Source organism: Alligator mississippiensis, chromosome 3 (genome assembly GCF_030867095.1).
Source record: "Alligator mississippiensis isolate rAllMis1 chromosome 3, rAllMis1, whole genome shotgun sequence".
In the NCBI taxonomy this organism is placed as follows: domain Eukaryota; kingdom Metazoa; phylum Chordata; order Crocodylia; family Alligatoridae; genus Alligator; species Alligator mississippiensis.
The window spans coordinates 133,081,740-133,103,931 of record NC_081826.1 but is presented as its reverse complement, the minus strand read 5'-3'; the positions used below and the strand labels follow the sequence as shown (position 1 = coordinate 133,103,931).

General features: G+C 48.2%; 2 protein-coding genes across 7 annotated transcripts in view; one reads left to right on the top strand and one right to left on the bottom strand.

Moving 5' to 3' along the window:
* The first annotated feature begins 159 nt into the window (after positions 1 to 159).
* Positions 160 to 20,805, top strand: LOC102575106 (transmembrane protein 14C). 2 transcript variants are annotated; one of them, XM_014611585.3, is made up of 6 exons: positions 160 to 634; positions 3,194 to 3,270; positions 4,911 to 5,012; positions 7,280 to 7,367; positions 7,592 to 7,664; positions 20,725 to 20,805. In XM_014611585.3, exons 2-5 carry the CDS (start codon positions 3,195 to 3,197, stop codon positions 7,647 to 7,649), a joined length of 324 nt encoding a protein of 107 aa, XP_014467071.1. In that variant the 5' UTR covers positions 160 to 634; position 3,194; the 3' UTR covers positions 7,650 to 7,664; positions 20,725 to 20,805. The 2 variants fall into 2 exon arrangements, with proteins under 2 accessions (XP_014467071.1, XP_006276916.1); XM_006276854.4 differs by lacking the exon at positions 20,725 to 20,805 and having other exon boundaries at positions 161 to 634; positions 7,592 to 8,664.
* Positions 16,842 to 22,192, bottom strand: part of MAK (male germ cell associated kinase) — a 41,632-nt gene continuing 36,281 nt past the window's right edge. For all 5 annotated transcript variants that reach the window (XM_019494845.2, XM_059724435.1, XM_019494846.2 and 2 more), the window contains 2 exons: positions 20,746 to 20,853; positions 16,842 to 18,189 (listed from right to left, as the gene is read on the bottom strand). In XM_019494845.2, the coding sequence (XP_019350390.1) occupies positions 18,035 to 18,189; positions 20,746 to 20,853 (263 nt within the window). In that variant the 3' untranslated portion in view covers positions 16,842 to 18,034. The remainder of the gene's footprint in view (positions 18,190 to 20,745; positions 20,854 to 22,192) is intronic.

The following is a 22,192-nucleotide window of genomic DNA, read 5'->3' as shown; positions in this document are numbered from 1 at the left end:
CACGCAGGACGCTCTCGTTACTGGGGTCCCAGGCTCCGATGAAATTAACTACATTTTAAACTATACCCGCCATCAGGCTCTGTTTACCTAACAACTTGTGCGAGACTGCCAGGAAATATGGTGGAGAAAGCCCCTTCATGCTTTCCTTCTGCTAATTTGGTAGGCAGGTACTACAATGGGAAAGGGCTCTTCCTCTCCTCACAGTCGTGTCCCAGCCCCCTCGACGTTTTTGTTGCCCTCTGCTGGACTCTCTCCAACTCGTCCACATCCTTTCAGCAGTGCGGGGCCCAAAGCTGGACACAGGACTCCGGATGTGGCCCACCCTGTTCCTGTCACATCACACTAGGGACTGCGTGACCCCTGGCACTAGGCTGGGCCCTCCCTCCGAGGAGATGAGGGGATGCAGGCACAAGCCCCCTGCTCTCTCCTTCCGAGCGGGCAGCAAGGAGGGGGCGGGGAAGCACGCTGCAGCGAGCCCCACGCCATCCCCGCCCCGGGGGCAGGGGAATGCTGGGAAACACGCTGTTCCGCCTGCCTCTGGCTTGGGGCCACTCCGCGCGGAGCCCTGATTGGCCACTTTCCCGGAGCGTTCGATTTCGGAACCCCGGTGGTCGCCACGTTCAGAGCGAGCAAGGTCAGTGCGGGCGCGGCGCGGCGCAGCGATCGCGCCTGGGCCGGGCGGGGCAGTGTGGGGGCTCGGCCTCGCTCGGTGCCTCCGCTTCGGCGGGTCGCTGCTGCCCCCCCCCCCGGTGGTGGCAGCCCCCCGCCGCCCCGGCCGGCCGCGATCTCTGCCCCGTGTGCGGGCTGCTTTCTGGCAGGGGGAGCCGCAGCGGCGTCGCGCCCGCGGAGAGGATGGAGCGTCTGAAGTCGGCCAGGCCTTGGGGAAGTTTGAGGCTGGATTTGCGGCCTGTGGCTGACTCCAGATCCGGGCCCGCTGGAAGTCGGGGAGAGTTGCGATCCAGCTGTGTTGGGACAGCTTGGAGGATCAGCTGTGCCGAGTCCTATTGCAGCATATCTGTTGGGTAGTTAGTCCTAATGGCCTGTCCTGAGTGAACAGCTTCAGAGCAGCCCCCTCAAACACCATTAGTCAAGGAGAGACTTTGAGGGCATGTGGAAGCTACTAAGCACTTGCCCTGGGGGTGGGGTATAGCCACAACCCTGCTTCAGTTCCCATCCTGCCAGTCTGCTTCTGTACAGTCCATTGCCAACGGCTCTACGTGCCCATGGTCTGCGCCCTCTGCCCTCCTATCCTCCCATCCCACCTGGACACCAAGTGTCAAGACACCCTCAATGAGGACAAGCCGCTAGGGACCTCAGCTGGTGGCTCCTCTATGAGCTGTCACCATGGGCATGTATCTGACGTACTTCACGACTCCCTTGACAACTGCCCCTGTGAAGCTGGTTGCTAATTAGTACATATGCACAGCTAATGAAATTCTTTCTCTTTAGGTCGTGTACATTTGTTAACAAGGTTTTATTAAGTATAGATTAGCTTTGAAAAAAGAACTGGGAATAAGCAACCAACTTCAGCCTTATCCTGCCCCTTCTGAGAGCAGAGGGAGATCCTGATGTGCCGACCTGGAGTGTACCAGGCTGCAGCCCCTTCAGTGCCTCCTCCAGAAACTCCTCCTGGGGTGCTGGCTGCATTTCTCCCCACATCTTTTTGTTTATGCACTCCCTATCCATGACCCCACCATGTCCTAGGACCTCCTGGTCAACCTCCTCCTGGCTGTAGCCAAACAAGTAATTTACCTGACCAGGAAGGAGCCTGTGGCCAGGGGGACTCCTAAGGACTGCAGGCCAGTTTTCCTGTCCCTGGTCTATTCATATGTCTAGGCTGAGTTTCACTGGGCAGTGTCCGCTGGCTCCTTGGATGTGTTTGAGAGCCAGTGGATGCTGTGTGGTGTGCTTTGCTCAGAGTCCCTTCATGGCACGCTTATTTTGAACCTGTGATCTTACTTCTGTCCGTTTTCTCTTTAGTTGTCCCCCAGAATCAGTTGCTGTGTCCCCAGTGGCCTCCCTGCTAAGGGAGACTTATAGCTGTTCCTTGAGGGCCCAAACCCATGATCCACAAGGCTCATCTCAGGGCAGAGTTTCACTGTTCGGTGGCCACGCACTCCCTCGACTCATTCAGGGAGCTGTGGGCACTGCCTGGTGTGCTCCACTCAGTGTCCCCTTCTGGATCCCTTGTTAACCTATGACCCTCACTCCCTTCCCTGTTTTATTTGTCCCAAGCCATTCATTGTTGTGTTCCCTCTGGTCTCCCTTTTTAAGAGAGGCTTATAGTTTTTCTTGCTGGACCTAGGCCCATAGTGCCCCTTAGTGCAACAAGTGGGCCTATCTTACTGCAAGTTAGTTCACAGCTAGTCCCTTTCCTTCCACCCATACATGCTGGTAATATGCTATATTCCTTCATGCAGTTGGGATTTCAAGCTTGGAGTGACTGTTCATCTGATTGCATAGTGGCATTGAAGCAACTGTGTCTTTATGGGAATCAAGACAGGGAATTAGATGTGTTAGTCTGAAATCAGACTGGGTAGAGTTGAACCTTGCAGATTAACCAAACCAGAGATGTATAGCATGAGCTTTCATGAAACTGAACTCACTTCATCAGATGCTGTGAAAGGAGGTGCACAGAGTGGTGTATCAAATGGAAAGAGTGGTTTGTATACAGAAGGGGAAGGTGGGGGGACAACGACACACAGGGAGAATAGGGCTGGAAAAGTCAAGCTTGTGGGAGTCAACATTGTTGCTTAACATTTGCATATCTTGGTGCCTCATTGAGAGTTTCCCTAGATCGGTGATTCTCAACCTCACCCTGGGGCACCATTGAGATCCTTTCAAGTGTCCCAGGGTGTTGCAAAGTGTTAGCACTGTTAAGTCTGCAAACAAGATTTACAGGATAAACCCAGAGTTTTCCCACAGGAATCCATAGCGTTAAAATCATTCCTGTTGGGATCTTTCTGAGTTCTTTGCAACAGAAGAATTGCTTTATTATTTTTTGTAGTCAAAAAATGATTAAAAGTGAAGAGCTGGCATTTTCCACAACATTTCCACAGCATGGAGTTGTGCTGTGGTCCCTGAGGTGTCTCTTGTAGCACTCTTCATAAATATTCAAGTAAGCAAATAGAAACATACAGTGGGAATGGAACTAAAACAATGAATTATGCCTAATTTCACTTTATGTTCCTAGGATGAGTTGGGACTGGATTGGCTTTAGCTATGCCGCCCTGATTGCTTCGGGTGGAGTAATTGGTTATACAAAAGCAGGTATAGTATTGGTAAATTCCTATCCTTTTTGTTTTATGACTGGATTAAAGGATGGGGCCTGGGATCATCCATTCTGATTATGAACATGGGCAAACATTGGAACAAGCCGCATCTCCATCCCTGGAAATTTTCAAAAGCAAGTTAGAAAGATGTTTGGCTGGGATGGTTTACTCAAGCATGAACCTGCCTTGAGCAAGGGTCTGAGTAGATGACCCCATTACGTCCTATTTCCAGTCCTATCCTCCTATGAAAATAGGCCAAAATATTACATTTTTTACTAATGAATTGGGTGCAGTGGAGATAGGGTATTTACATTTTCACATTGAGTCCTGAAGTGCATGCATGATTTGTTATGATAGGCAGGGGAGCCACAGACACTGAGTTGGTTGGTGTCACCCCAGGAGTGGGGAGCCTCGATTGTGGGGTAGCCTGCAAAGGAGGTGAGCCTACCTGGGACGCATGTTTAGGGTTGGAAAAATGTAAAACAGCATAAAACCTTGTGGGGCAGCCCAGACCCTTGTTTCCAAAATGAAATACTTTAGTCCCTTTGAGTTCTTAATCTCCAGTCTCAACTTGGAATGGAAAAAAATTGTAATTTCTATCCCATGAAAAAACCTTCAATTATCTATAGGTACATATGTTATATTCATTCTAGCTGTACCATTTGGATTATTAAGAGACAGTAGTCAATCTGTAGTTAAACTTGCAACCGAGTTTCCAGCATAAGCCCAGTCTCCATTATATATCTTCTTTGCCTATACTATAAATGTGAACTCAATATAAAGTCATACCTGTGTGCATTCACCGTTATGTGAATTTCCACTGTAGGAGGTTTAATTCTGAAGTGCTTTAGACATATTGACTCATAGTAGAGACAATATCTTTTAATAAACCAACAAGATTTTTGCAAAAAAATGCCTTTAATTGCAAGGTTTCGGGCACAAAAGCCCTTCATCAGGCGTTGGAGAAAGATTGTATAAGTTCTCCTGGGTAGAAATGAAAGTTCATATTTTATAGGATTTCACAGAGGAGTCAATAGATGGAAAAACTCCTCTGGGCAGTCAGTTCATAGCTGGTATGGAGCCTCTCACCTCCAGTGAGGATCTCTGATAATGCAAATTACCTTGAAACAGGCAGGGGCAGGATCTCGGGTTTCAGGTGGTCACAGTTGCTTCCTGCTTGGGAAAATATGAAAATTTCATTTTAAAAAATCAGCTAAAATTCAATATCTTCCATGTGTCAGGTATCCAGGTTGTAGCCATATTGGACTAGACCAAGACAGCTACAACCTGGATACCTTAGGCATACTGATACACGCCTAAACCTATAGGGGGTGTTAACTAAACTTTTATATGGGACTGTTTCTTATTGATCAATGTCTAATGTTTATATTGCCAGGTAAGTACAACAATATTGGACCGGCAGCTATTCCAAATCTATTTATTTGATAATGGTGCTTTTTTAGGATCTGCCTAATAGCCATGTGAGTGAAAACTGACTAAACCAATGTTTGTTGATGATCTTAAGCACTAATGTCTTCCTCTGTTGCTTAGTGAAAAATGTAATTTTGGGGTTGCTTTGTTTATGGACTGGGTTATCAGCTCTTCTATTCATGAGTGTGTGTCTTTGATTTATTCAAGGTAGTGTCCCATCTCTAGCTGCTGGCCTTCTCTTTGGGGGGTTAGCTGGGCTGGGTGCTTACCAGCAGTCCAAGGACCCAAAGAATGTGTGGCTTTCCCTGAGTAAGTACACTTAAAAATGTCTATTAAATGGACCTGACACATGCATATTCAATGTTTATCATAAACTTGATAATATTCATTACTGACTTGTTTCACACAGCTGGCCTACAGGGTTTTGCTTTATTTATGGATCTCAGCAAGGCTGCTTGCCAGTTCTGCTTCCAAAGGAAGTGTTCCCATAAAAACAGCACCTAATTCTAAAAACCATGTTCATGTGGATAACTCTTATTCACTCCTGGATTTCCAAAGGGGCTGTATTTGGTTAAAAAATCAGTGTCTTGTGCATTACACATATCTGCTCCAACATAGATCTCATGTCAGCTGGAGACAGGGACGCAGAAGAATATATGTGGCTGTGAAAAATGCATCACTATTACATGATGATGGAATAAATATTCACTCCCTCATGATAAGGATTAATATTATTTATGGGGCCTGATAGTGCAAGAGGCTGAGAGCCCTTGTCTGCCAGACTAGAAGTAACTGGCACCATTGAAAATCAGGACCACTTATCAGTATGAGCCCAAACTGGGCACAGTTCACATGCATCCAACTTTGTGAGCCCCTCCATGGCTTGATAGGCAGCAGGAATGTTGTCTCAGAGAGCGGATAGATCATGCAGGGGCTTTCAGACACCTTTGCCTAATGCTTTGTGGTAACACTTGTTATGAGGACCAAAAGGGTGGAGTGTTGAGGATAGTGCCTTGGAGGGTCAGAGTGTAATGTGCAGACACATTTTTCAGTGCAAATATACTGATACATGTGGCACTTTGGGTGCTTTAATTAAAGCGCGCCCCCCCGCGCCTGCCCCCCCCCTCCCCCCCCCGCATTCCTGGAGCATGTGTATAAAGGCCCTTTCAGATTAACTGGTTCAGAGAGGTATAAACTTTCAGAAGTGACAGCCCACTTCATTAGATGCTATGATGAAGATAACGTCTAAAGAACCAGGCTTTTGTCTATGAAACCTTATGCCTCTCTCAATCAGTTAGTCTCTAAGGGCATATGTAGACTAAATGGGGGCCCTAACTTGAAGCAGTGGGCTTTTAAAAACACCGCTTCAATTTAGGGCCAATAAAATTCCCGTGTCACGTACACACCTGGCTTACCTGCCTCTCCGGTGGCAGGGAGAGGGGGGTGAGCTGCCAGCAGGCGGAGCAGTCCCTGGACTGCGGGAGGCATTGGGTGCTTCCCTCTGCGGCAGCCCCCACCCCGCAGGCGGCACCCACCCACAGGCACCTGGCTCAGGCAGTCCTGGGGGGCAGCACAGGTGCAGAGGGAAGCACCGGGCCCCCGCGCAGCTCAGGCAGGCAGGCTGGCTCTGCGGGGTGGGGAAAGGAAGATTGGGCTTGCCACTTTTTTTTTCCCCTCTCTTAGGCGGAGCCTGCTTTCCTGAGCTGCTGCCAGGTTCCCTGTAGGGCTTCCTGTAGAGCCCCTGTGCTGCATGGAGCCCGGTGCTTCGCTCCACAGCTGGTAGGGCACCAAACTAAAACTCCTTAGAGTCATTGAGGATAGTGCCTTGGAGGGTCAGAGTGTAACATGCAGACGCATTTTTCAGTGCAAATATACTGATACATGTGGCACTTTGGGCCCCAAGTCATTGAAGGCGCATTATGCTGCTGAATTTGCTACAGTGGCTGTAATTAATGCACAGTACGCCACTGAAGCGTGCAAATACCGACATCATTAAAGCGGTGCAAAAGCATTTAGCCTGCTTTGAAGTGTCGCGCACACATACCCCTCGTTTCATCTACACACAGCCTAAGATGCCACCCTGCCCTACTTTCTGCTTGGATAATGGAAGGTTACAAAACATATTACTAATACGTAGCCCTTGTATGACATGCTTCAATTTCAAAGCACTTTACAAACTCCCTCACAACACTTCTGGGACGTAGCTAAGGAAATCCATGTTCTACTGATGGGGATAAAATGAGAAATACAGTTTTTATGATATGTCCAAGAACTTAGGGGGACTCAGACTCCAAGTTCTGGTTAGAATGACCTATTTCTGATCAACAGGAGAGAGTACTTGTGGCAGGGGGACTTGAGTTTAAAGAATGTCTGTGCTTTGTAAAATCGAAGGGTAAAATATTGATTTGGAGGCTAGTTTGTATACAGAAGTATATGCAGGTCTGCTGTAGGTTTTTCCCCTTCTGCCTATAGAAGCAGTCCTATCTCAGTTACTTATTGATTACTTTCTGCTAACTCAGTGCTCTCACCTCAGACTCCTTTACAATACTTGACTTGGTTTCTTGTCTTTCTCTTAGTTGCATCTGGAACCTTGACTGCAGTTATGGGGATGAGATTTTACAACTCCAGAAAATTCATGCCTGCAGGGTTAATAGCTGGTGCCAGGTACTACACACCGTGTTTCTGTTCATACCTATATTTTGAATAACCTTTATAATTATGTCTTTATAATAGTTTAATCTACATATATTTGGAGAATATGCTTCATGTATCAGAGTAAATTAAACCAAACCATTTCAATTATTTTCTAGCTCTTGGTTTTATTCTGAATTTGTTATTTGGTTTTATGTTTTACCTTCAGTGAGCTCACAGCATTTTCCTTTCAACAGCATCTTAATGGTTGGGCGCCTTGGACTGAAGATGATGGAGAAGCCTCTTGAGCCATAATTCTGTGACTGGAAGGTGTGTGGATGAGAAGTCTGAAAATGCAGCTGCCTGAATGTACTTTGCAAGAGAAGCAGAAGACACAGCCGTTTTGCTTAATTTTTTTCTTATCCTAACGTGTGTCTTTTTTACAGGAAAGGAAATCAACAGTCTTCATCTTCTAAAATGGCATTTTATCTTCACATTTCCCACATGGTGGAGCAAAAAATGGGGTATACCATTAATTTATGTTCTGATCCTGTAGCTAGTTGTACTTTGATATCTCAGACCCTACGTACAGGCAGTCACAGGATTGAGGTGTTCAGTGCGTCTGGACTTGTTATTCCCTGAAGCGTGTCCGCTTCCAAATTTGGACACACAAAATACTTTATTTTTGGTAACTGGTGTGGTTGCGGGGGAGAAACAGCCAACCTGCTACCAATACTAATTATACAAAATGTGCTCAGTCTGTTGTAACCTTGGGTCTTCACTTCCTGCCATCATTTTTGTCTGCTTCATCCTGTCACAAACCTACAGTATGAGCTAGCTTGAGCAGGGAATTTCTTAATACTTATTTGTATGAAGCCTGACATGGAGATCACAGATCAAGGGTCAGAGCCTCTAGGTGTATTGTATAAGGTAAGAGTATCTATAGCGAGTATCTGGCTACACACCATGAAATTCACTCAGATAATACTTGTTGAGCTTTCAAAAATATGCTTGATCTGAAAATGCTTGAAGCATTGGCATATGCTCTTTTGAAGTCCGAAGAATGTTTCTTTCACTTCTTAAAATTAAGCAAGAGGTCACTCCGATGAAACAAATAGATGACTGTTATGCTCGTGAAGATCAAATAGGGTACAAGTATCACTCTTCTGGATTGAGTCAGTTTCATGCCAGCCTTGTAGTATGCTTGGGTTAATTTGTGAAAATGAGTCAATTTTAAGATGTTAGTATGTATACATAGTCAATGAATTACAGCCTCTTACGTGGAAGGGGCAAAAAGAGTGAACAAATACCAATGACTTATTCTACTGTACTTGCACTGTGTGCCCGACTCCTCTCAAGAAGGTGCTCTCGGGCAACTCTTGCGCGGGCGGCTAACCGGATCTGCCCCGGTCTCACTGGAAGGTCCCTGGAGTGTGCCCCGGGAGCCGGTGGCAGATCCCCGGAACTCGCTGATCGAGGTCTCGGCTGGGTCCGCAGCAGGGGGGTCCCCTCCTATACGGCCTCCAGTGCCAAAGCGCCCCTGGGGGGGTTCTCACGGGGCTCCGACCTCCCCTACACCCCGGCCAACGCCACCTTTGCTCGCGGAATTTCTGTTCCGCGTCCCTGGCCTGAGGACTGCGCGTCGTGGGCCCTCTTGCCCTTGCGGGCTTCTTTCCCAACGCACTCGTAGGCGTCTCTGCCGGCGCTTCCCCGGTTCCCTCACCAGAATTCCTGCCTGCTCTTCCCCGGTTCCCTCACTGGTGGTTCCTGCCGGTCCTTCCCCGGTTCCCTCACCGGTGGTTCCTGCCGGTCCTTCCCCGGTTCCCTCACCGGTGGTTCCTGCCGGTCCTTCCCCGGTTCCCTCACCGGTGGTTCCTGCCGGTCCTTCCCCGGTTCCCTCACCGGTGGTTCCTGCCGGGCCTTCCCTGGTTCCCTCACCGGTGGTTCCTGCCGGTCCTTCCCCGGTTCCCTCACCGGTGGTTCCTGCCGGTCCTTCCCCGGTTCCCTCACCGGTGGTTCCTGCCGGTCCTTCCCCGGTTCCCTCACCGGTGGTTCCTGCCGGCTCTACCCTGGTTCCCTCACCGGTGGTTCCTGCCGGCTCTATCCTGGTTCCCGCACTGCTGGTTCCTGCCGGCTCTTCCCCGGTTCCCTCACCGGTGGTTCCTGCCGGTCCTTCCCCGGTTCCCTCACCGGTGGTTCCTGCCGGTCCTTCCCTGGTTCCCTCACCGGTGGTTCCTGCCGGTCCTTCCCCGGTTCCCTCACCGGTGGTTCCTGCCGGTCCTTCCCCGGTTCCCTCACCGGTGGTTCCTGCCGGTCCTTCCCCGGTTCCCTCACCGGTGGTTCCTGCCGGCTCTACCCTGGTTCCCTCACCGGTGGTTCCTGCCGGCTCTATCCTGGTTCCCGCACTGCTGGTTCCTGCCGGCTCTTCCCCGGTTACCTCACCGGTGGTTCCAGCTGGCCCTCTCTCCGGGTTGTTCCTCGGCGCATCTACCGGCTCCCTCGTCAATTTCGCCGCTCTTCCTCGGCACCGCGGCTCTCCCAGTCTCCGCCGCTCCTGGCGCTGCTGCAGCCTATTCGGCCCACGGCAAAGACCCCGTGAGGGTGTCCAGTTCCAGTCTCGGGCTTCCCTCCGGGCCTCCCGTCCTCCCGCAGTGCGCCCCCTCTGCTTTCGGGGCCGCATTTTATTTCCGCCGAGCAGCGCCTCTCTCTGATGTCACTCCGCTCCAGCTGTATGAAAGCGCGGCTAATGAGCCGCGCGGGTGGTTCCCCGGCCTGCATGCCGCTACCGCTCTCACCTCCTGCGGAGCATAAGCGAGCGTTTCCTCTGGCTCTGGGCCGGGGCTTCCCTCTAGCCCCGTTGCCCCTGGGACATAACCCCTGCCTTAAGATGCCTTGGGGCGCTGCTTTGTCTCCCCTCCAGGTCGTACCTGTGGGGTTGGTCCGTCCTTGCATTGGATCCTTTTGGTCCCCGGTCTGGTCTTCATTCCCACACCTAGATAAGAAGTCCGCCACGGTATTGGTTTTCCCGGGTCGGTATATGACGCGGAATTTATGCGGTTGGAGTGCTAATGCCCACCGGGTGATCTGAGCATTATCAGACTTGGCTGTACTTAGCCACTTCAGCGGGGCGTGGTCCGTCACTAGTGTAAACTCCCTGCCCATCAGGTAGTACCTGAAGTAGTCCACCACCCACCGAACTGCTAGGCACTCACGCTCGATAGCGGCATACCTTTTCTCCGCTGGTAGTAGCTTGCGGCTCGCGTATGCCACGGGTCTCCCCACTCCCCCCCCCCCCCTTTCCTGGGTGAGGACTGCACCCACCGCAGTCTCTGAGGCATCTGTCTGCAAAATAAAGGGTTTTCAGAAGTCAGGGGTATGAATTATGACGTCTTTGCATAATGCCCTCTTCAACTTTTCAAAACTTTGTATCATTTCCTTAGACCACCTGACTACCGTTTTCCGCCCTTTGAGGGCTCCCGACAGGGGTGCTGCCAACTCTGCGAAATGGGGTACAAATCGCCTATAATAGTTGGTTAGTCCTAGGAAGGACCGTAACTGGCGACAATCTTGCGGGGCCGTGAAGTTTCGGATGATTTCCACTTTGTCGGCCAAAGGTTTAATTGTGCCCCTGCCAACCAAGAATCCCAAATATTTGGTTTCTTTCTGCGCTAAGGCACACTTCTGAGGGTTTGCAGTTAGGCCGGCGTGCCTCAATTCTGTGAGGATGGCCCGAAGGGCACTCTTGTGTTGCTCCCAAGTTCGGGTGTATATGATGATATCATCTACATACGCCGCTGCATATTCGGCGTGGGGCGCCAGGATCCGGTCCATCAGACGTTGGAATGTTACAGCGGCGCCGTGCAATCCGAAGGGCATCCTAACAAATTCGTACAGCCCCCACGGGGTGCCGAATGCCGTCTTCAGCCAGTCTCTCTTGGTTACCGGAATCTGCCAATATCCCTTGGCCATGTCAAGGTTCGATATATATCGTGTGTCCCCTATCCTTTCTATCAGCTCTGCCACATGGGGCATGGGGAACGCATCGAAAACTGCCATGGCATTCAAGCACCGGTAGTCCGCACAAAGTCTTAACGATCCATCCGGCTTACGCACTGGTACCAGTGGGCTTCTCCAGGGACTTCTAGAAGGCCGAATAACTCCTAGTCGCAACATGGACTCAACTTCTTTACGGACGGTTTCTAGATGGTGGGGAATGGGTCACCACACAGTTCGCAGGGGGATTGCTTCCCGGTATCGGGTGGCATAGTCCACGATAACTAGGATATATTGGTGACCCGAGCTACTGAGGGGCACTGGGCCTACGACGTCTAAGGCGATCCTTGAGAACGGGGTGGTGATAACAGGCATGGATTGGAGGGGGGCCTGAGGAGGGCGTTCGGTTCTTGTCTTTTGGCAAATGGGGCAGGCCACACACCGGTGGGCTACTTCCTCCCCCATCCCGGGCCAAAAAAACCATCTGCTCACCTTTGCGAGAGTTTTGTCCCGGCCCAGATGCCCCCCTACGGGGCTCGCATGTGCCAACTGCGAAATCGCCTGGCGGAATTGGGCGGGCACCACTAGCTGTGTACCCTCGGCCTCCTCCCCCCTGCCCCCTTGTAGGCGGTACAGGAGTCGGTCCCTTACCTCGAAGTGGGCCCGTCCTTCTGGCAGTGACGTAGAAGCCTCTGGGTACCCTGGGCCTGCTCTCAAAGCGCCTCGATCTCCGGATCCTTCTCTTGGGCGTTGCGGAACAGGAGACTACTCATAAGGTTGTTGAGGTCCAACATATTCGCCTCATCGGCTGACCCTTCGCCTCCTTCTAGCTCGCCCAACCAGCCGTCTTGGCTCTGGATCCTTTTACGGGCCACTTCTGCATCCCTCACCCTGTTTAGGACATCGTATATCGGCGCCCAGTCGCACCCCAGGAGCATTTCCCATGCTAACCGGGGCACCACGCCCACCAGGAGTTCTCCCTCTTGCTCCATTACTCGTAGGCGGACCCATTGGCACTCGGTCTGCTTCACGTCCCCACGGAGGCAGGCTATTCTCACGGGGGGAGCCGTCCCACGATCATGCGGTGGTATCAAATCTTCCCTGACGAGGGATTGAACACACCCCGAATCCAGGGTAGCTCGCACGGGGCGGCCCTCCACCCACGCTGTAACAACTGGGCGCTTCCAAGCCACGTTCTCTCCGCCGACCACATAACTGCAGTCCATAGGCTCGCCGAGCCCTTGGCCTCGCCACCGCTCTGCTGGGGCTTTTGTTCTGTTATCCGGGACCCATCGTTCCGTGGACTGCCGCGGGCATTCCCTGGAAAAATGGCCCTTCTGCCTGCACCGGAAACATACCGTATCAGCCCCTCGGTCGGGCAGACGCCTGCGTTCCGGTTCTCGTGGGGTTGCCACCGAGGGTCCCTGGTTCTTCCTCTCCCTAGGGTAGTACGCCTCTGAGGCAGTGAAAGCCTCGGCCAACCTTAGGGCTTCCTCACAGTTCTGTGGGGTATGCTGTCGGACCCATCGTTACGTCCGCTCTTCTAAATCGTTCTGGAACTGCTCTAGGACGATCTGGTCGGCTAATTCCTCTTGGTCCTGCCCCGCTGGACTCACCCACTTATCCAGCAAGTCGCGCAACAGTTGTAACAGCACTCTCGGCTGTCTTGTCTCGTGGCCCTTCTTAGCTCGGAATCGGCACCGGTAGTGCTCGGGGTTGATCTCCAAACGGTATAAGATGGCTTCCTTTACTGGCTCGTAGTCCAGGGCATCCTCCCTCGATAGGGCCCGGTACGCGGCTTGGGCCTTGCCCACTACTAAGGCCCCCAACTGGCTGGCCCAGTATCTCTTATCCAGCCCCGTCACAAGGGCATGCCGTTCAAAGGCCTCAATGTACGCCTCCGGGTCATCCTCCTTAGTCATCTTAGGCATCTTAAATGATGCCAGGCTATGCTGGCACCAATCTTGTTGTCGGTCCATCATCTGTTGCTGGGAGCTCAGAATCTGGGTCAACAGTTGCAGGTTCTGCCCAAGGACATCAGCGGGGCCAATGGCCGGGGCTTGCATGTTGGCATAGGTCGCCAGATCGGGGTTCTCCATCATCCCACCTCTGCCACCACGTTGTGCCCGACTCCGCTCAAGGCACTCTTGGGCAACTCTTGTGCGGGCGGCTAACCGGATCTGCCCCAGTCTCGCTGGAAGGTCCCCGGAGTGTGCCCCAGGAGCTGGTGGCAGATCCCCGGAACTCGCTGATCGAGGTCTCGGCTGGGCCCACAGCAGGGGGGTCCCCTCCTATACGGCCTCCAGTGCCAAAGCGCCCCTGGGCGGGTTCTCACGGGGCTCCGACCTCCCCTACACCCTGGCCAACGCCACCTTTGGTCGTGGAATTCCTGTTCCGCGTCCCCGGCCTGAGGACTGCGCGTTGTGGGCCCTCTTGCCCTTGCAGGCTTCTTTCCCGACGCACTCGCCGGCATCTCTGCCAGCGCTTCCCCGGTTCCCTCACCGGAATTCCTGCCGGCTCTTCCCCAGTTCCCTCACTGGTGGTTCCTGCCGGCTCTTCCCCGGTTCCCTCACTGGTGGTTCCTGCCGGCTCTTCCCCGGTTCCCTCACTGGTGGTTCCTGCCAGTCCTTCCCCGGTTCCCTCACCAATGGTTCCTGCCGGCTCTATCCCCGGTTCCCTCACCGGTGGTTCCTGTCGGCTCTACCCCGTTTCCCTCACCGGTGGTTCCTGCCGGCTCTATCCCGGTTCCCTCACCGGAGTTCCAGCTGGCTCTTCCCAGTTCCCTCACCGGTGGTTCCTGCCGGCTCTTCCCCGCTTACCTCACCGGTGGTTCCAGCTGGCCCTCTCTCCGGGTTCCTCCCCGGTGGTTCCAGCTGGCCCTCTCTCCGGGTTCCTCCTCGGTGCCTCTACCAGCTCCCTCATCAATTTCGCCGCTCTTCCTCGGCGCCGCGGCTCTCCCAGCCTCCGGCGCTGCTGCAGCCTATTCGGCCCACGGCAAAGACCCTGTGCGGGTGCCCGGTTCCAGTCTTGGGCTTCCCTCTGAGCCTCGCGTCCTCCCGCAGCGTGCCCCCTCTGCCTTCGTGGCCGCGTTTTATTTACGCCGAGCGGCGCCTCTCTCTGACGTCACTCCGCTCCAGCTGTATGAAAGCGTGGCTAACGAGCCACGTGGGTGGTTCCCCGGCCTGCACGCCGCTACCGCTCTCACCTCCTGCGGAGCATAAGCGAGTGTTTCCTCTGGCTCTGGGCCGGGGCTTCCCTCTAGCCCCATTGTCCCTGGGACACACTGCATTAAAGCTTGACAATTTTCAAAGAAAAATGTGTGTTGGAGATTATTTGAACAAGCAACATGTTGGGGGGGGTAAGGCAAGTATAGTTTTTGTACATAGCTCTGCTTAAGGACTGGAGGTGAGATCTAAAAAAGGACTTGGATATTTTCAACAGGAGGTAGTAGATATGAGGGGTTTTAAGTCCATAATTGTAATTTAAAAGCAACAAGCCTATTTACTGTCTACCTAACCCTGAGGCACCTAAACTTGGCAGGCATCTCCCCATGACCTGAAAGTGCTGTAGTCCCTTATTTCACACATACCCAGCACTGCCCAGACGTAAGCAACTGGCAACTGACTTTGTAGTATGGGGTACAGCATCCATTCTTCTGAATACTAAGGATACATAGGAATTACTTAACCTGTTGGTTTGAGTACTTGACAAAGGGAGTGGAAATTGTGGGCTGTTGTCCCTGCTCCCAGGTCCATTTGTGCTTTTTACATTAAACAGTCACTGGATTAAAAAAAACAGAAACAGTCCAGGGAACATGGACCACAGCACAGGACACCCTAAGTGCTTCCCAGCTGAGTACCTTAACTAGACTGCTGTAGTGTCATGCTCCCTCTTGCTGTCTCTACTAGCCTATAAATCTTTGAAGGAGTAGGGATTTCAGAGACACAATTGTATTCAATGCTTCCTATTGGCTAGCTCTAGGTTTGTGGGGTTTTTTGGATTGCCTTTCTGAGATGCTGGACTCCCCAAGCACTGTACAGAGGTTCTAGATTCCACTTCAGGGGCCAGCAGGATGCTGGAGGCACCTAGGTTTTTCAGTGGATCTACCCCTAAAGGGTTAACAAAACTAAATATCCTAGGCAAATGCCCTGCCTCTTTACATTACTGCTGTGGAATTAAAATACAAAGACACATATGTGTCTACAAAAAAACAGACTGGTGAGGTAAGGCAGTTTTCAGATAGTAAAGCATCTATCTCTAACTCCTTAACAAGCCATTAACTACAGTTGTGTGTAATTAGAATCCAGGGAAAACAAGACCTCAGTCAGATGGGGCTTATTCTGACCTGCCTTCTGAAATTTGGTCCAAAGATTATTGTTAAATGTTACTTGTATTAAACATCCCAGTTGTCCCACAGAAGGGGAAAATATATATATATTTTATCTCTGTGAGTTTTACTAACTTCTGTAGTGACCTCTTGTGTCCTGGAGAAGCAGCAGCTACCCAAAGCAAGTGGAAGAAATGTTGCGCTTTTTCCAAATTCTTCAGATTGTTTTTAAACTACTGAGAGCTACTTTTAGAGTTTTTAAATTCAGTAAATGTTAAAAAAAAAAATCTAATGAACTAGATAACAGTATATTTTAACCTCTTCTGACTAAATACGCTGCATCAGGCCTGTAAGCACTGCAAAAACAGATGGTTATGTTTGGGTTATAAGTGATCAGAGGTCAGCTCTTGCTGGATACATGTCTTTACTCTAAATAGAGTAACAGATGGCATATATTCATGTTTACAACACAACAGCTATTTTAGTTTTCTGGAATTTCTTTCCCAAGTGACTTCCTAGTGAGTTATACAGTACACACGCTATTTACCATTAAATAGTTCTTTGACCAGACTGTTTTAAAGGAAAAGACCGTTAAATCAGCAGCATCTTATTGTCCTGAGAAGTGATCTTTTATTATGAAGTCAGTGCCTTTCAATTCACATTGCAGTCATGAATGAACCTCTTTTGTAAAGTCTGAGTCTCTGTCCTCTAATAAGTCACTACTGCTACCCTAAAAACCCCTGCTTTTAAATAATAGAAGGAAGGTACTGTGGAGAACAAAAAATAGAAAAGTTACTTAATAAATGGGGCTTAATTAAAATCTATATGACATTGTTACATGAAGAGTTGCATTCAATATAGACCTTATGACCTTGCCAAAATACTTGATTCTTGGTAAAATCAAGCTCCTTTATATTGCATAGCTACTGGATTGTGGTAGAATATGTCTGCAACACAAATTTAAATATCTTACACAAAAACAAATCGTACCAAATATTCCCACCCTGCCTTTTAAAACACATGGATCCATCTAAGAGCTTTATACCTCTAAATAAGATATAGTACATAGTCACCGTGTACTTTTAAATTGGCAAGTTTAATGTAGCTATCAAGTCTACGATGTCTGCTCTAACTGCAGGTTTTAACAGCAAGTTTCCCAGACTGGAATTCTGAGAAAATTCATTGGAAGGGGTGAAGTGCTTCAATTTATTAAAACATAAAGGAGGAACAAAGCATATTAAAGTACAGTTAATAGATGCTGGGATATTATGTAACCTGTATTGGCATTAATGGAGCCTGTGTTCATGTTAAAGACCAGAAGGTGGTTCCTTATCTACACTCCAAAAGTGTGTTTATATTGCTTTTCTTTTGCCGGTTTCCTGGGTTTTACAGGTTTTTGTTTTTTTAATGGATTTTTGTATGCAGTGGGGATTTCTGTAGTTCAACTTCACCTCTTCTTGGTAATCACAAAAACTGTAATCATACAGCTAATGGGAGATAGCTAAGCCTTTTGCCAATGTACCATGTTGCAGTGATGTTGACTCCCAGTAATGTCACTGTGAGTTCCCCAGGGCAGACTAGGTTCACTGTGGACATAGATTATAGGAGAACAGAATCTATCAAATATTACTTGGCCCTATGACTAATGATCAGTACTTGGTAAGCCATTTTGCAGAACTGCCATTACTACACTTCACTGTTTTAGTCTAGAATATGCAGCCTTTTCTTATGTTGGTAGAAGTGGTCCCAGCAATGGCTATATTTGTTGGAGTAAGTGTTCAAACAGGTTTGCACAGTCCAACCTTAAATAATCACTAAACACGCACAGCTTGATTCTAGGAACTGTTGTTGAACTAGCAGTATAGCATTGGCTTCTGCTCTGAATAGTGCCTGTTTGCCTTGAGCACTGAAACTGCGCAAGAAAGCAACATTGGTACCCTAGTGCTGCTACATCTCAGCTTATCACTTGCTGCTTACCTACATGAAAGCACAGATCACCCACGCAGGATTACTCCCAGAAGAAATTACTCTGTAGTTAAGTTATTTTAGGAATATGCAGGATAGCAATAGGTCTATAGAAAGGGTTCTCCTCCCTGCCCCACCCTAGTGCAACATACCTTTTATTAATTGTTTTAAATACTCAGCAGTTTTGGCAAGATGCTTTATACAATATTTTATAAAATCCTACCTTAATAGCCGATGTGTTAAACAATATTTCTATATAAAACGTATTACATTTTCTACAGCTCATAAAGAAGTCTTTTTTTGTTCTATTTTTGCATAGTCTTCAGAGAGTAAAGGGCAGAGGAGCATTCCTAGCATCCCAGGGTGGAAAGACAGAAAGCCACAAGCACAGCAAGGGCACTCTGAGATAATGCTTCTATCGATGTCCTCCGTACTTAGCTGTCCAGTCTGTTCTGCCATGCACTGGCTGAACTGGGGGAGGGCGGGTTAAGATGCTCATGTTTTTTGCTGCTGGAGTGTAAGTAGGTCCTGATAACTGAGCACGGGCAGCTTTTGTTTTCCAAGAATAATCTAAAAGAAATCAACAAGGAAGGCAGAATTAAAAAAGTGACTAGGTGTTAATCTTGCCAGTTCAGAAAGCAAGAAAATTGAAAGCTTATAACACTTTTGTGGAGATGAATTATGCTAATAGTTCTCTTATGTTCTCAACTGTGTGAGGCTTCACTGCTTCAACATGAAACACTGATTACAGGATCTGTACAGCAGCAGATTAACTGAACTGTGCAGTAGTTTCTGTATCTAAAAAAGTGGAAGTAGTTTATTGATAAGTTTCCCCTGCCAAGCACTTGTTTTGCCATGGTCCTTGCTACAATGCTTTCAGGTAGAAATTTGGTTCAAGGTTGGATTTGTACAGTATTTAACAACTGATTCTCTTAGTCGGTGTGAAAACATTAACTTTGTAGGGGGCTGGTTCTTCATATGCATATTCTGAGATCAGGGAGGCAGGCCCCATCCACCAAGAAGAGATTCAGTTCAGAACTTGAACCTTCACCCACCCTTGGGGATTTTTCACCTCTTTTGCTTTCAAGTAATCTGGATTTTTTGGAAGATGCACCCTTAAAATATTTCCCTGGGAAATATTTCATCTGAACATCTTTGTGGTGGTAGGCTAGTTTTTCTTTACCTTTTTTAGGATCACTGACAGTAGAAAGATCTGATAGGCAGGGAAAAAAACAAAAACAAATGAGTGCCCAACTTATTTCAGAAAACAAAAGGAAGCAAGAACCGAACTCCACATTGTAAGAAAGCAATGGACTACATGAAAGTATGTATTAGCACGCTATTAGAGAAGTGAGTGAGGAAAACTGTTGGGGCATCCTGTTCATTATTACCCTGCCAAGTAAGAACAGTCTCTTGCAATTGTTTTCAATTTTACTTGAAATAGCTGTAGCAGAGGGATTCTGCTACCTCTTCAAGGAAACTATTCCATATCCATATCTTATTCCATATCTTAACTGTTAACTGACATTTTTCTTCATATTTAAAACACATTTTTCGTTAATTAATTTCATTCTATTACTTCTAACAATGTCCCCTTGTATCACCATAAATGACTCCTTTCTATTCTTGATGCTCACAACAGACTCAGCATATTTGAAAGTTATGTGCTCCTGGTAGCAGACTTTTTGAATCCTGTCCATCTGCTGTAGCAAATCAAAACTTACTCTTGTTGTCTGGCTTTATTAATAAGAAATTAACAGTAAGATAATTAAGTTTAGCTCAACCCTGGTCACCAGAAGTCACTGTCTGTAAGACTTCTACCTCAGGACTGATCATCCTGCACCCTATGCCCTCTGTCTATCTAAAAAGCCATTCCCATGTCCCTTATATCTAGGTTCGGTAACAGGCCATCTGCAACAGTTATTTAGTAAAGCACACTTAATGCCAAGCAGCAACATAACTTGCCAGTTGATGGGGTTTTGCAGGCCAGTACTATCTGCCTATGGGGTACGGGGTCAAAGCAGTTCAGGCATCTCGTTACAGGTCCAGAGGCATGAGTTTCAGCCTGCTTTACACTTGTGCCAAAGGCTGTGCCCAGTTGACCCAGTTATGAATGGGTGCCCAGGCACTTGGGCTGGGGAATCAAATGCGCTCAGATGTGATGGTAGCTACCTTACTTCCCTGTGTCCCATTGGCTACAGAAACTCCTATAGGATGCTAGGCACAGGAAGACTTGACTATCAGCTTGTTACAGCTCCTTTAATGATTCATACTTAGTTCATAGATCCTGAGCCAGCTTCCACTGAGATAATTAAGGTCTTTCTGTTAATTTCATTAGGAGCTGGATTAGGGTCTAAATCATTCCTCACAAGCCTGTTACTTCCGCCTCCTGAACCTGAACATTCAGGTCGATTTTTGCTCAGCTCCTTCCAATTTGTCAGCATCTGGCTGGTAATAAGGTGCCCTGAATATGAGGTCTATTACACAGGACAAAAGGGAAGACTTGCATGCAACAGATGTTTTAAAAATACTGTATGATGAAATATAATGGTTCTTATCACATGCTTCAGCACAATCTTTAACTATACTGAGAGTTAGTCACTGGCTTTTATTTTCTGTAAGATAAAATAAGAAAGCCTAGCAGCTTTGACATTTTTTGCTTACAAAGCCACTATGCTTTATAATATTTCACTCATCCAAAAGTATGTTCTTCTTTCAAAGTCTAAGGATTTGCATAGCTAATTACCCACAGAGATGAAAATACAGTGACCAACCATCTTATATGGGGACTAGTTAAAACAGCTTGCCTAGCAAAGTAATTTTTAAATAAAATTAAGTGCAATAGTATTGGAAACCTTGTGATTTGATTACTTTAAAACAGAAGTTGAATATAAATTGGAATTTATTACTGTTAACTGTACTTCTGACCTTGTTGGGGGTTTTAACAGGTCCCTGGTAGAAGACCCATGCCATTATGCTGTGTCAGTTTATTTATCCTAAGCAAGGATCTGTCCCAGCATTTCAACATACAGGGAAAAATAACTCTTAAAATGCCATCTTTGAAAACTGAACATTATTCTCGGTTTATGGTGCTGTCCATTACAGAACTATCAAGACATTTCTTACCTGATGTTGATGCACCCAGAGGGGCTAGCTGTATCCTTTGTCCTGCTGATCCAACTTCTTTTTCCTGAAAGGAAGGGATATATCCTCCAGAGGGACTGCAAGTAGCACCTACAAAGCCAAGATTTTTTGTTGACATGCAGTTTCAGCTGTATTTTGCAGTTATTTCAAGACATAATTATGTTTGTACAACATGCCTGCTAAGTACCATTCGGCTTGATAAGATATTGATGTGTATTTGTTTAGGAAATGTGTGCATTTGCTTCTTTACTTTCTATACTAGCATTGCTTTTCCAAACATACATACAATACCCCTTATACCACAATTTAGTAGGAGCAAAGAAAGCAGGGCAGGGAGACCAAATCATCAGTATTTGGATTAAACTCAGACCTCAAGGAAGGAATTTAAGTCAACCTTAGCAAAGGAAAATCTTACCTTTGGACAGAAAGATTTTTAAAGGGCTTGATTTTTCATCTTTTAAAAGAGTTTGGGGACAGGGGTAGATTAATGCACCGGGCATGGGGCCCTGGCCAACCAGGGGCCCCCTGGGAAAAATCTCTAACACTAGGGGAGGTGAGTAGGGTGCTTGTCCCGGGAGCTGGTGCTAGATGGGGACAGTGAAGTGAGACCAGCATCTGCCAGGTGGGCAGCCCCACCGTGTTGCTCTGGGGGTCCTGCCAGGGGGTCTCTGCCAGCTGACCAGAGCACACAGAAGCTTCTAGGCCATGAGCAAGTGCTTTCCCTACTCAGTGCTGTCCTTTTCAGGGCCCTGCCAGGCTTGTTTGTTGCAGAGCCGGGCTCCCACAACCCCAGTGCAGGCCTCAGCTGAACCCTCTCTGTGGCTCTGCTCCCAGGACCCAGCTCTCTGGGGAAGAAAGAGCCTGGCCTCACCACAGCAAGTCCTTCCCCTAGGCCAAAGCTCCCCAAGCAGCTGCACAAATGGAGGGAGCTGCTGGCAGGTCCTGCCTGGCACCTCCCCTGGGACCCAAACCAGAACTGCCCACAGTCATGAGGCCAGGAGAGGCTGGAGACAGTCTCCAGAATCTGCACCCTCTCCCTGCAGGATTTGCAAGCACAATCATTTAAAAGGTAAGACACATTCTCATGAGATTTTATATGTTTGTATTTTTTCACATTTTGGTTATAATTTAATTACATTAAAACAGGTGTAATGGGTAATAAAAAAGACAGTTTTTAAGTATACGAAGTTTAGCACCTTTTAAACGTTTCAGGAATGATTAAAAAAACCCATTGAGATGTACTGTGCAGGCCTACTGCTTTATTTTAATTGCGAGAATTTCTATTGGTATTCTTAGACTCATACTCAAGGCTATCCGTATGGCCTGTATTTTTCTTGTAGTAGTTTACTGTAGTGTAGGTACAATGTAAAATGTGTATTTAAAAATACAGTCAAACAAGAGTCTACATGACCACTAAACTAAAATATCG

Bases quoted from the DNA above. Each gene is read 5' to 3' on its own strand.
- LOC102575106 (XM_014611585.3), top strand. From the start codon at position 3,195: ATGAGTTGGGACTGGATTGGCTTTAGCTATGCCGCCCTGATTGCTTCG. The intron at 5,013-7,279 runs GTAAGTACACTT...TCTTTCTCTTAG, and splicing joins GAATGTGTGGCTTTCCCTGA to TTGCATCTGGAACCTTGACT. The intron at 7,368-7,591 runs GTACTACACACC...TCCTTTCAACAG, and splicing joins GGGTTAATAGCTGGTGCCAG to CATCTTAATGGTTGGGCGCC.